At 37.5% G+C, this 13,014-nt stretch overlaps 1 protein-coding gene across 1 annotated transcript in view; it reads left to right on the top strand.

Moving 5' to 3' along the window:
- Positions 1 to 13,014, top strand: part of LOC124619972 (lysosomal-trafficking regulator) — a 594,456-nt gene that overhangs the window by 185,329 nt on the left and 396,113 nt on the right. Inside the window, exon 17 of the mRNA XM_047146635.1 lies at positions 6,196 to 6,341. Coding sequence (XP_047002591.1) covers positions 6,196 to 6,341 — 146 coding nt within the window. The remainder of the gene's footprint in view (positions 1 to 6,195; positions 6,342 to 13,014) is intronic.

Here is a 13,014-nt window from a genome sequence, read left to right on the forward strand (position 1 = left end):
TGCTTAAATTTGAGCATTTATGCTGCCCCAGGGTTTTGGTGTAACAGTGACAGCATAATTTGGTGTAGCAGTGACAGCATAATTTAATTGATTTGTAGTCTTCCTGTGAAAGATGTTTGCACATTATATGTCTCCACATTAAATAACTGTAATAACTGTTAATTTCAATGAGAACTTGCTTGTGACTGAAATGGGTGAATACATGTTCATTCATGGCAGAATTTTCAGTCGGCATAGCTGCAAATTTATTTCTTGTTAACACATTATTCCAATGTATAGTAGTCCATATGTACTGACAGCGGTACTAAAAAACAATAAGGTACACCCACAGACCTTTACTGTTTGCAATGCAGTAGATCTTGCTAACTTTGTAGGTTGTGAGCAGATTGTTGTCCTTAATGTCAGTGTGAAATTCAGGATGATGTGTGGAAAATTGGTTCATAGGGCTCCAGATATAAGCAGATATAATCTAATGCATAAATAGGTGAAACTGTCCAGGTATGTAGTATTATTGGGAATAAGCCACTGTAGTGTGAAACATATCTTCTGTAATTTGCCTCGGCAGTACAATCATACACAAGGTTTTTGTGTGTGATTGTTTTCCTACGCGCCACATAGGCTCTCTATTACTCTCAACTGTGGTAAATATAAATATATCAAACCCACACTAAAAGGAGGCCGTATGAGATGTTTTCAAAACCTTAGGTGACTTTGTATGTTTATGAAAAAATATTTATTTATTCGTCAATATTCATGTTGTTCCCTTCAGAGTAATCCCCCTCAGATACAATAGAATGCTTCTTCCTATCCTCGAAGCACTTCGCATAAGTTCTTTTTGGTACAGCCTTGAGTGCTTTCAGCAATGCATTTTTTATTTCCTCAATCGTTAAAATCTTCGTCCTTTTATAGCTTCCTTCAGTTTGGGAACAGGAAATTGTTGCAGGTGGCCAAATCTCGTGAATATGGTGGCTGAGGCATGATTGTTGTGTTATTTTTGGCCAAAAAATCTCTCACAAGCAATGATGAATGAGCAGATGCATTGTCATGATTCAAAAGCCATGAATTATTTTTCCACAATTCCGGTCGTTTTTTGCATATTGCTTCTCGTAAATGGTAAATAACATAAAGGTAGTACTCCTTATTGACTGCATGACCTTGCAAAAATTCATGATGCACTATGCGACTGTAATAATAATAGTAATAGTAATAATAATAATAATAATAATAATAATAATAATAACAATAACAATAACAGTGAGCAGAACTGACATTTGACCGAACATGGTGTGCTTTTTTTTGTTTTGGTTTTGCGGGCTGCTTCCATTGGGACAATTGGGCTTCAGTTTCAATGTCATAATATTTCGTCACCAGTTATGACTCTTTTGAGCAAATCAGGATCATCATTGATGTCATTCAAGAACTCCTGGATGAAGCTTCTGATCAAAATTGAGAAGTTTTAGAACAAACTTCGCTGACACGTTTCATGCCCAAAACATCCGGAAAAATTGCATGACACGAGCCGACCGATATGCCAACATTCTCAGCAACTTCTCTTTTTTCCAAAACAATTTTCTTGACTGCTTTGACGTTATCATCTGTTGTTGTGCTGGGGTGTCCAGAGTGAGGTTTGTCATTGACATCTTCTCGGCCATCTTGGAAGAGTTTGTACCATTTGTAAACATTTTTTACTTAGAACGGACTCACCATATACCAGTGTCAACATTTCAAGTGTTTTAGATCACTTGACTCCATTTTTCACAGAAAATTTGATGCAAATTCTTTGCTCCATTTTTATAATAATCGAAAATCATAAAGCACACTAAAACACATCTAACTTTTCTATTTGTCAAAACAAACGAAGTATGCTGTACACTTGGGACTGTGTACATATGTTTAGAACATGTGTACCAACAATAAAAAAAACAATAAAAAAGATTGTTAATTCTATGTACGTTGCCTGCACAATTTGAAAAGTCACCTTACTTTTTGAACAGCCCTCATACATCACATTTTTGACAAAGTTGAGTTTTCACTAGAAGTGAAGTGGTACAGCACATGAGACAAGCTACCATAGCAACAGATGCCTTTTTCTCTGTTTACAAGTTGGTCAACTAGGAACAATATTGTATATCAGTGAAAAGGGCAGAGGTGGCTGAAGTTAAATTTCACACTAAGGGTTATTGTATCATTAAAAGCATGTCTTAAATTTCTACATCTAGCAGAGACAGTCCTGGGGAGAAAAAAAAAGAAAGCTACATTGGAAGTGGACGTACAAGAACGTTGTATATCATTATGATGTAAACATTTACACTAAAGTAATGTACGGTCTGGCTGATTTATGCAGAGCAACAACTGGACAATGATACTTTTGAGCAAGTGCCTTGTTTTGACAGAGTATTTTACAACAGTAGAGCAAATGTTTATTGTTTTGGGGCACTATAGTCTTGGGACAATACTTTTGTATTATCTGTGAAAAAAGAAGAGTAATGATTGTCATGATTACATATTAATGGAAGTATCTGATATCTGAAGCATGTTTAAGTACAAAGAAAATGAGCCAAAATGACTTCATTGCTGTTCTTGTCCTTGCAGGAATTATGAACTGTGACATAACAGTGAGAACTACTACTGGTACATTGTTGAAGATCGATGCAGATGATCCAAATACAGTATTTCAATACATTGCAAGTGTCAGTCATGCATAGTTATTAGTGCATTATGTCATAGTTAAGTGAATTCAATCAGATTGTTGGTGCTAATGTGGTTGGTGCATCCTTTATTGGCTAAAGAGGTGCTGCTTCTGTAATCAGGGAAAATTAGGATCTAGTTAGATATGTGTAAACACCATGATGTACAGGGAATTTTATGTGAACAAAATCTGTGTGTCAGATAATGTATTCTGTTAATACTTTTATTATTTTTACCATTCTAATAGAGAATAGGTAGTCTTTACATAGAATGTTATTTCACCGTGTACTTTTACATGATACGCAACATTCTTACATGAAAAGTTATGTTAAATTTAAGGCAACTTGCAAAGTATTGTGAAACGTGCTAAATACATGTCACTCTTCTATTATACATAGTGTATCACTTGATGATTCATGGTAAACACACACACACACACACACACACACACACACACACACACACACACACACACACGGGATAACAAGTGTATTACTTAATGATACATAGTAAATACACACACAGAGGATAACAAGTGTATTACTTGATGATACATAGTAAACACACACACGGGAAAACAACAAATATTTTTACGTCATGAGAAATTATGAAATTGTGATATACAACCTTCTCAAAAGAAGGTATTTGTACAACAGTTTCTTTCTGTCATGAGAGCATCTGTGGCACGTAACATGTGCTGCACTATTATTGATACATTGTACTTGAAATGCAAATGTTAGAAATTAATTTCCATTCAGTAATGTCTTATGTAATTATGTTCTGGTGTAACTCATCTTTATGAAAAATGTGCTGTAACAATATTAATTGGTACTCACCCATGATGATCTTGTAGACATCTGTTTAATGAGTTGGTCATTCTGACTGGTGCTTCACAATATATATTTTCCCCTCATGAAGTTCATTGTAAATAACCCACTACAGGTCAAAAGGAACAACGATGTACTTTGTTACAGTACCAGAAGGAAAAATGAACAACATAGGAAAAGACAGATTGCTACTTACTGTAAAGAAGACACATTAAGCTGCAAACAGCCATAATGAAAAAACACTTACATAGAGCTTTTGGAAACAGCCTTCATCAGTAAGGAAAAATGACATTCGTTACTCCACAGTAAGATTTTCTTTAGCACGAAAAGGAGTGCACAATGCTGCATCAAAAATTTTTTACTACTTTTCCATTGATATAAAATGTCTGACAGTCATCAAAATAAAATTTGAAAACAAACTGAGAAAGTTTCTCCTTGACAACTTCTTCTATTCAGTAGAAGAATTTCTACTATGATGTGGAAAAGGTGGTGGGTAGGAATTATTAACATCTGTGTATCTTTTTTTTTTTTTTTTTTTTTTTTTCTCTTCTTTTTGGGAAAAGACCTTAAAAACGTTGAATAGATACAAATTAATTTACAATATGAAAGCAAAAATATTCATTCCACCTCATTACGATCTATCATGCAAAATGATTCATGGAACATGTAACTAACTAAGTAACTAACGAACTACAAGTTAATGTACAGTACAAATGTGAAATGAGTCATTCCATGTCATTATGATTTAATGTGCAAATGATCCATGAAACATGCAAGTAACTAACTAACTTCTTTTCAGTATGGCAACTATCAGGATCTGTAATGTCAACTGTCTGATTTAATTGATGGTAACACTGAGTTTTTAGTTATGCTAGGGAATTAATTGTCTTTTTTAAAGTCAGTGTTTCATAATCTCTTTCATATCTTAATTTTAGTGTGAATCGTATTGCCTATACACATACCTATTATAAAATATTGAAGTAGTAACTGTCTTTTTGTGCCTGTTTTAAAATGTGCAGAGATGGCACTCCAAAATATAATTGTTCATGTTTCTGTGTAAATGTTTATGTATGAGAGTGAATGATAGAACATGACTATCACTGGATGTCCTCAGCAGTGCCTTAAGAAAACTTTAACTGTACTTATTGCATCACGTTTTAGTACAGTGAAGACAATGTCTCTAGATTTGGGTACAATCTGTGGCATATATGGTGACTATGGAAACAGTACCATACTAGACCCAACCTTACAAAGCAGTCTGGCTTTCAGATCAACCACTGAGCTTATGACCCCCTGCACTTTAACACGTTTTACTGTTGTTGAAAACAATGGACTTGTTTGAACTCTTAACAAAGCCTAAGTATGTACACCAGAACCCATTGCCTTAAGATATGCTGTTATTTGCACCTTCTCATTTTGTTGCCATCATGGTCCTATTTTCAAGACTTTTGATGCATTGTACTGTTTCCTAAGTAAATTATTTGTTAACAGTTTTAGTAACATTACTTTCTGGACCAGCATTGTACAGTTTACTTGCTGAAGTGTCTGCTGTAAAAGGTGCGGTGAAGCTTGAAAAAATGGCACATACTGATTTTCTTTATCCTTTGAACTATTGAATAGCTGTAGGATTGTTTGAAGTATAGCCTTCCTTTTAATATGCTTATCGATTTTCCAACTTGGTGCTTTCAAATACTTCCTGATCATAGGTATTAAAGTCTAATGCTTTTGGTATGGCAAATCAGCACCCATAAAGCTACACAGTATTGAGATCTTACCCAACTAGAAAAATGTTGGAAGTATTTCTACCATGGGCATCTTAGTTCATAATGATAATATTATGAGAAGGAAAGGTGCTACTCACCATATAGTGGAGATGCCGTGTCGCAGATAGGCACAACAAAAACTCTCACAATTAAAGCTTTCTGCCATTGGCCGTCGCCTGCAATAGACACACATACGCATGAGTGTGCGCATGCGCAACTTTCCTTCTCATAATATTGTTACATTCCATCCTGCATTTTCCATTGTTTGATTAGTTTATAGTCAATGTTTTCATTATTATGTGCAGAGACAGGACAAAATTTGAGCAAGTGTATATGTGTCAGTAGAAGAGGTTGCCTTTTTTGTGCCTAGAATTGATTTTAGACTTTTGAATGTGAGAAAAATATTGAGGAAACACAATTCACCCAACCTCTGCGGCAACCAACACTGCACTAACTACCACCATTACCCATCTGTGTTGCAATCAGCTGTTAAACATAATTATAGAATAAAGGCTTTCACGACCGCATGCCATAGCTGCTGGTAAACCTTTCAGGAGTCAGCAAGACTCAGCGGAAGAACACTTCTGAGGATGTCCAGTGCAGTCCTGGACGAATTTCAGGAACAGAAGAGTTTCTTGGACCACGACCCGAAAGATTTACCAGCAGCTATGTCAAAGATAATGCTAACCATCTGGCATTTTCAGTTTATACACACAGTGTTCCAGGGAGGGGTGGAGTCTATATTGTTGGTATGTTGTCAGTGTGTTGTTCGAAACATACTGGAGACCCGAGCCTCTTTTTAGCATTCATTATGATGCCTGTCTAAGGATGTTTATATTTTCATTAACATACTGTTGTTAATTATTATTTAAATTGGCTGTCTTTTAGTAATGACCACACTGCTGTATTTTTTGTAGTTGTGGAGATACTGAAGGAACAGCTCAGTCAGTCTGCCAGTACTGAAGATGAAAATCGTTACCTCTGGCTCTGCAAGCTGGTAATGGACAGTTCTGTAGCAGAAAGCTGCTCCCACCATATAATGCCACCACACCGTAAAACAAAGGTAATGGATTGCTGGAAGCATTTGAAATTTCAAGTATTTGACTTTGTTGTTTGTAGGTCACTGTTAGGTCTCTTAGCTAGCAGTTGTTCTGTTACTTTATTTTATAGTGTGCTTTCAAAGTTAATCACTGTCAGTCAAGAAAATTATAATTTGTTACATAATAACAACTACATGCTTCATAGATAAGTTTCATAATACAGGGAACTTCAGTTTTCCATTCTCTGATTTTATGTTTTTCATGATTCTGCTCCATAAATTCATAGCCCCTGTTGTGAAAAACGCGTAAGCTCAATGTTAAAAATTCCCTGATTTTACATTTCTTCCTAGTAAGGTTTACCTTGATTCTAAGTTCTTACTCAATATCTCGCTTGACTTCGTCCTATTTTCTTCCTATTGACATTTTAAGTGACTGAATGAGTTACAAGTGGCTCACACCATAGATGGTGGTGGACTTGAGGGAATATTTTAGGCCGTTGTGGAGAGGAGAGATGTGAGAAAGGAAATGCTGATGTAATCCATGATTGGTGTTGCCAAGCAACTTGAACATTAAGCTTCACCGTGCAGTTATGATACAACTACTACTAGGTTGCAGTGGTAATGGAAAAATAAGACAGTTGATGCAAACTGTTCCGTACTGAACCAATACGTGACGAGGGGGCTCAGTCACCACCTTTTCTTGTGCCACTTATAACTCAGTCTCATCTTTTTGCATGTATTTCTGATGAACTGTATTCAGCAACAATATCAGTCATCAACATTTAAATTTTAATATGCTCAGTCGTAATCGAGGAAAGATTGCCCATTTCCGGCTAGTGAACTCTTATTGGCTGGTGACTTGTTAAGTCACCCAGTAGCCAGCAAAGCCACCACACCACACTAACACACGTAAAACAATTAAAATCGCTCAAAAGAGGAAAGGCCGCTGGACCTGATGGGATACCAGTTCGATTTTACACAGAGTATGTGAAGGAACTTGCCCCCCTTCTTGCAGTGATTTACCGTAGGTCTCTATAAGAGCGTAGCATTCCAGAGTATTGGAAAAGGGCACAGCTCATCCTCGTTTTCAAGAAGGGATGTTAAACAGATGTGCAGAACTATAGACCTATATCTCCAACGTCAACCAGTTGTAGAATTTTGTAACACGTGTTATGTTAGAGTATAGTGACTTTTCTGGAGACTAGAAATCTACTCTGTAGGAATCGGCTTGGGTTTCGAAAAAGACGATCGTGTGAAACCCAGCTCGCGCTATTCGTCCACGAGACCTCAGAGGGCCATAGACACGGGTTTCCAGGTAGATGCCGTGTTTCTTTTGACTTCCGCAAGGTGTTCGATACAGTTTCCCACAGTCGTTTAATGAACAAAGTAAGAGCATATGGACTATCAGACCAATTGTGCGATTGGATTGAAGAGTTCCTAGATAACAGAATGCAGCATGTTGTTCTCAATGGAGAGAAGTCTTCCGAAGTAAGAGTGATTTCAGGTGTGATGTAGGGAAGTGTCGTAGGACTCTTGCTATTCACAATATACATAAATGACCTTGTGGATAACATCGGAAGTTCACTGAGGCTTTTTGTAGATGATGCTGTAATACATCAAGAGGTTGTAACGATGCAAAATCGTACTGAAATGCAGGAGGATCTGCAACAAATTGACGCATGGTGCAGGGAATGCAATTGAATCTCAATGTAGACAAGCGTAATGTGCTGCGAATACATAGAAAGAAAGATCCTTTATCATTTAGCTACAATATAGTGGTCAGCAACTGGAAGCAGTTAATTCCATAAATTATCTGGGAGTAGGCGTTGGGAGTGGTTTAAAATGGAATGATCATATAAAGTTGATCGTCAGTAAAGCAGATGCCAGACTGAGATTCATTGGAAGAATCCTAAGGAAATGCAATCCGAAAACAAAGGAAGTAGGTTACAGTACATTTGTTCGCCCACTGCTTGAATATTGCTCACCAGTGTGGGATCTGTACCAGATAGGGTTGATAGAAGATAGAGAGAAGATCCAACGGAGAGCAGCACGCTTCATTACAGGATCATTTAGTAATTGCGAAAGTGTTACAGAGATGATAGATAAACTCCAGTGGAAGACTCTGCAGGAGAGACGCTCAGTAGCTCAGTTCGGGCTTTTGTTGAAGTTTCGAGAACATACCTTCACCGAGGAGTCAAGCAGTATATTGCTCCCTCCTACATATATCTCATGAAGAGACCATGAGGATAAAATCAGAGACATTAGAGCCCACACAGAGGCACACCGACAATCTTTCTTTCCACGAACAATAAGAGACTGGAATAGAAGGGAGAACCGTTAGAGGTACTCAAAGTACCCTCCGCCACACACCGTCAGGTGGCTTGCAGAGTATGGATGTAGATGTAGATGTAGATGTAGATGTAGGAAATGAGCTCTTCTATTGGGTGTGGGGGGAGAGGGAGTGGCCGTTCAGCAATGGGAGTGCTGGTATGGGTGAAACCATTTCGTGAAGTGATGAAAATACACTTTTTGTGCAAATGATACGCTATGACAGAGATTTCACATAGAAATAGAAAAAGGGTTTTGCGATAGCATATTTTGGAAAGACTTTAGTGTTCTAATCTAACGTGGCACAGTTGCGACAACTACATACACTACGCATGTATGCATTTTCCACTGCACAGATACCACACACTGTAGATCGTAAAGACTAGCAGCAATGATAGAGGACATGAAGTGAAACTGTAGCACCTGAGCTTTCAAATTTACATTTTATGCAATGTACAGAAAGTCACTGAGCCAAATTCTAATAAGATTGTAACATCGATTGGGGAAGTAAACTAATTTTTTCATGTCTCTGTTTCTCTAATCAGGCTCAGAAAAACACTTTAACGGAGGTGGGCATATGAAGTGCAGCTCATAAGTGTAGTCATTTTCAGGAGAAATGTTAGTACTGATGATAGGTATGGTTTCTATACATAGGCAACATTGATGGTGAAATGGTGTACAAAGAAAAGAGGCAAGCGAGAGCTATTAAATATACTGTGTAGATTGCTGAAGAGCAGGCTAGGTGCCAATGAATCACTTAAAATGTGAACAAAATATCAAACGATGAAAAAGGGGAACAGTTCTTGTACATGGTAAATTGTCCACTGAAAGAACGTGTAAAATATATACAATAAGTAATAAGACATCATGGAGTTTGAGTGATGTGCCCTTCCTTGTTGGCCTTCTTTGCACTACTTTGTTGGTGGTAAACTATTTTTTATGGCTGAGTGCTAGATAGTGTAAGTCATTTCTCTTTCTAGTATTATATTTATGAATATTACTAGGTGCACCCCACAGTATTACCTGCAGTTAGTTATTTATAAATTATAAAGAAATGTTAGTGCTGAAAGCAACTATCCATGTGTAGGTGCCATCACAACAGTTATCTCTTGGAGGTAATCAGGCATGAGTCACTTACTGTGCAGTTAACTGCACAACATTTGGAAAAAATTGAGATGATTGGGGAAACTGATAGAATATACATCGCTCACAACTCAACTTGTGTAATACAAATTCTCAGCATTAATCCCTCTGGGCTATCGAGACCCTAGAAGCAAACGGAACCTACAAAAAAATTACAAATCATTCAAATCCAAACAGAAAAGCAAAGTTGATGTTTAAGAAACCTAATAATATCACAATGCACTAGATTTCCAAAACATTCTATGTTCTGCAAAATATTTTCTTGTGAATACATTACATTGTTATACATTGTAGTGATGATTTTATCCTACAGGAGTATTTCTGCTGTCCTAGATTTATGTACATCCTTATTTCATTTGTCAAAACAGTTAAAAACTGATCTTACATTAAACTTAACACATTTATTTTATAGTACACTTTCATATATGACTTTTTAGTCATGTTACCCATCCCATGGTAACAGTAGTCGCGCTGAACATCCCATGGGAACAGTGATTATTCTTTTTATCCCCCCCTCCAAAATATCGGAATGGAAGGTAGGCAGTGCGTCAAATTCAGGAAATAGTTTATTTCCAGTAAAAAGTTCATCCAAATAAGTCCAGCTGCTTCTTCATGAAGGACGAACAAACAAAGTAACTTGACAAAGAAAGAAAATAAACAGTTTCTAGTTCAGTGCAGTGCAAATTTGATAATATTTATCCATGCAAGAATGTCTTCTGGCCTAATGTGTGTGCCTGTTACAAACGGATGTGCTGACATACCGTAATTGAATCCAGCCTCACTAAAACCATACAAGATTCTACGTGTAAGTGCGTGATGATTCTTTGTCATACGCATTTAAATGACACCATCCTTGTGAGTCTGCAAGCATCTCAGGACTATAAGATACACCTGATGCTCATTGGCTAAAACACAACAGGCTTTATGGAAGTATGGATTTAAAAACACGTGAGGATTGTGTAAGCATAGTATTCAGTGTGTTGAGTCATATTATTTAGGATGTATACAGTTCAAATGTCAAAGAGTAAGTAGCTTTTTCTAAGAGTAATTGTTGTTCCACATTTCGCATTTATTCATGAAATTAATAAATATCTTGTACTACACACTTTTAAAAGTAGCCTATGTGTTAATTCAGGGTATAAGCTAATTCTGGTCCATAATTTCTTCCAAATCCATCCAGCCCTGTCAGCGTGAAGGAGTAACAAATATACACATAAACTTATGCATTTATAATATACAGGGTGTCCCATTTATCTTGACCACCCTAAACAACTGTTTTTCCAGATGCAAATTACAAAATGTTTCAAGCAAACGCTCTTTAGCCATCAGGGGGACACCAATCAGCATGATTGCCTTTGTTGTAGCTTTGTTGTTTACAACAGTTTTTTTGTTTTTTACAGCAGTATGACTTTTTAAAATGGCAATCTATATTTTTTATTTGGTAGTTCATTTCCTCTCCTAAAGACCTGTTCGGAAATGTATCACAGTGTACCAGTCACTGAAACACAAAGTTTTTAATTACATAACACAACATTGATTTTGAGCCCAGGATCACAAACTCGTCCACTTGCTGGAGTTGTCAGAAAACAAATGAAAACCAAGTAAAAACATAACACAAAATTGACTTGGACTCTGCTGAACCATTGCCCAGGAGTAGAACATTCAAAGGTGCTCAAAGTGGTGACCCTGGACACTGATACACTGGTGCATTCATTGAATGAAAAAATTATTTACTGCTTCCAGTGTTGCTTGCCAAAGGGAATTACAAGCTAGCATGATACATTGCTGCATGTTCTCTGGAGTTGTTGGGCTATCACGATGGACAACGTCTTTAATGCATCCCCAAAGAAAAAAGTCTAGAGGATTTAAATCAGGAGACCTATCAGGCCAAGTAACTGTTCCTCCTCGACCAGTCCACCTGGCAGGATACCTTCAGTTCAGAACACGATGTACACGCAAGGCATTAGGTGCTGGACATCCATTGTGTTGATACCACATGAGCATTCTGGTTCTTAGCAGCACTTCATCCAGAAGTGGAGGAAGACTTTGTCTGAGGAAGTTGACATATGCTTTGCTGTTTAGACTACCATTGATGAAATAAGGGCCAATAATTGTAGTACCAAGCATCCCACACCAGATGTTAACTCTCCATTGACACTGATGTTCCACCTGTCTAAGCCATTGTGGTTTGTTGCTGGACCAATAATGCATGTTTCTTGTATTTACCTGTCCTTTTTTTTTGAGAAGGAACATTCATCGGTAAATAGAACATTGGGGAAGAAGTTTGGGTTGGCAAGGATTTGCTGCTGTGCCCATTGACAGAACTGTACATGATTCTGGAAATCATTCCCATGCAATTCTTGATGTAGGTGTACATGGTAAGGATGGAATCAGTGACATGTAAGAACATGATGTACACTGGTTTTAGGAATGCCAATCTCGTGTTCAAGCTGTCATGTGCTCATTTGTGGATTCATAGCAACGGAAGCAAGAGCTGTAACTTCGGCAGCTTGCGTTGTCATGGGTTGAAACTTCCCGTTTCCTGAACCGTCGCAGCAAGATGAGAAAATTAGGTATTTATCAATCGGTAGGTCATAAATTTATGTGGCAGCATAACAGCTGTATTGGAGCCAACATAAACTTGAAGAGAAATGAAAGTAGTAGCAGGTAGTAGTAAATGAAAGCGGGTGAGTTATATTGATTGCTTGTGTGAAAGCCTTGCAGAGCTAAAAAGAGGAAAAGTTCCTGATCCTAGATACAAGAGAAAACAGTAGATACAAGCTGCTACACAGTTTCATCTTGAGGAACTCAGAAGTATGAGGGTGTGCTGGATTTTTTTATTCTCTTCTCAATGCCGGTCATGTTACTCAGCCTATTTCCGTGTTGATGGTGTAAGTTGCAACCCTCTGCCACTAGAATTGTGGCATCTAACATGGCAGTGTGTAACATAACTTTGCTTGTGCATTAGAAACAGCATGCTGTAATCGAGTTTTTAACCACTGAAAACATGCCTCCAGCTGAAAGTCAAAGAAGACTTAAAGCTATTTACAGTGATGTAATGTGTGCTGTCGGGTTGTTCATCCCCTTAATGAAGGAAACGGTAGTCCTAACCTCTGTGTGTGTGACAGAGCTCAGAGTGTATGACCACGTGTGGAACCAACTGGACTCATTGGAATCGGGTCAGTGAATTCATCAGAGAAAATCATCAGGTAACACAGTGCACAGT

This window comes from Schistocerca americana, chromosome 6, assembly GCF_021461395.2.
Source record: "Schistocerca americana isolate TAMUIC-IGC-003095 chromosome 6, iqSchAmer2.1, whole genome shotgun sequence".
In the NCBI taxonomy this organism is placed as follows: domain Eukaryota; kingdom Metazoa; phylum Arthropoda; class Insecta; order Orthoptera; family Acrididae; genus Schistocerca; species Schistocerca americana.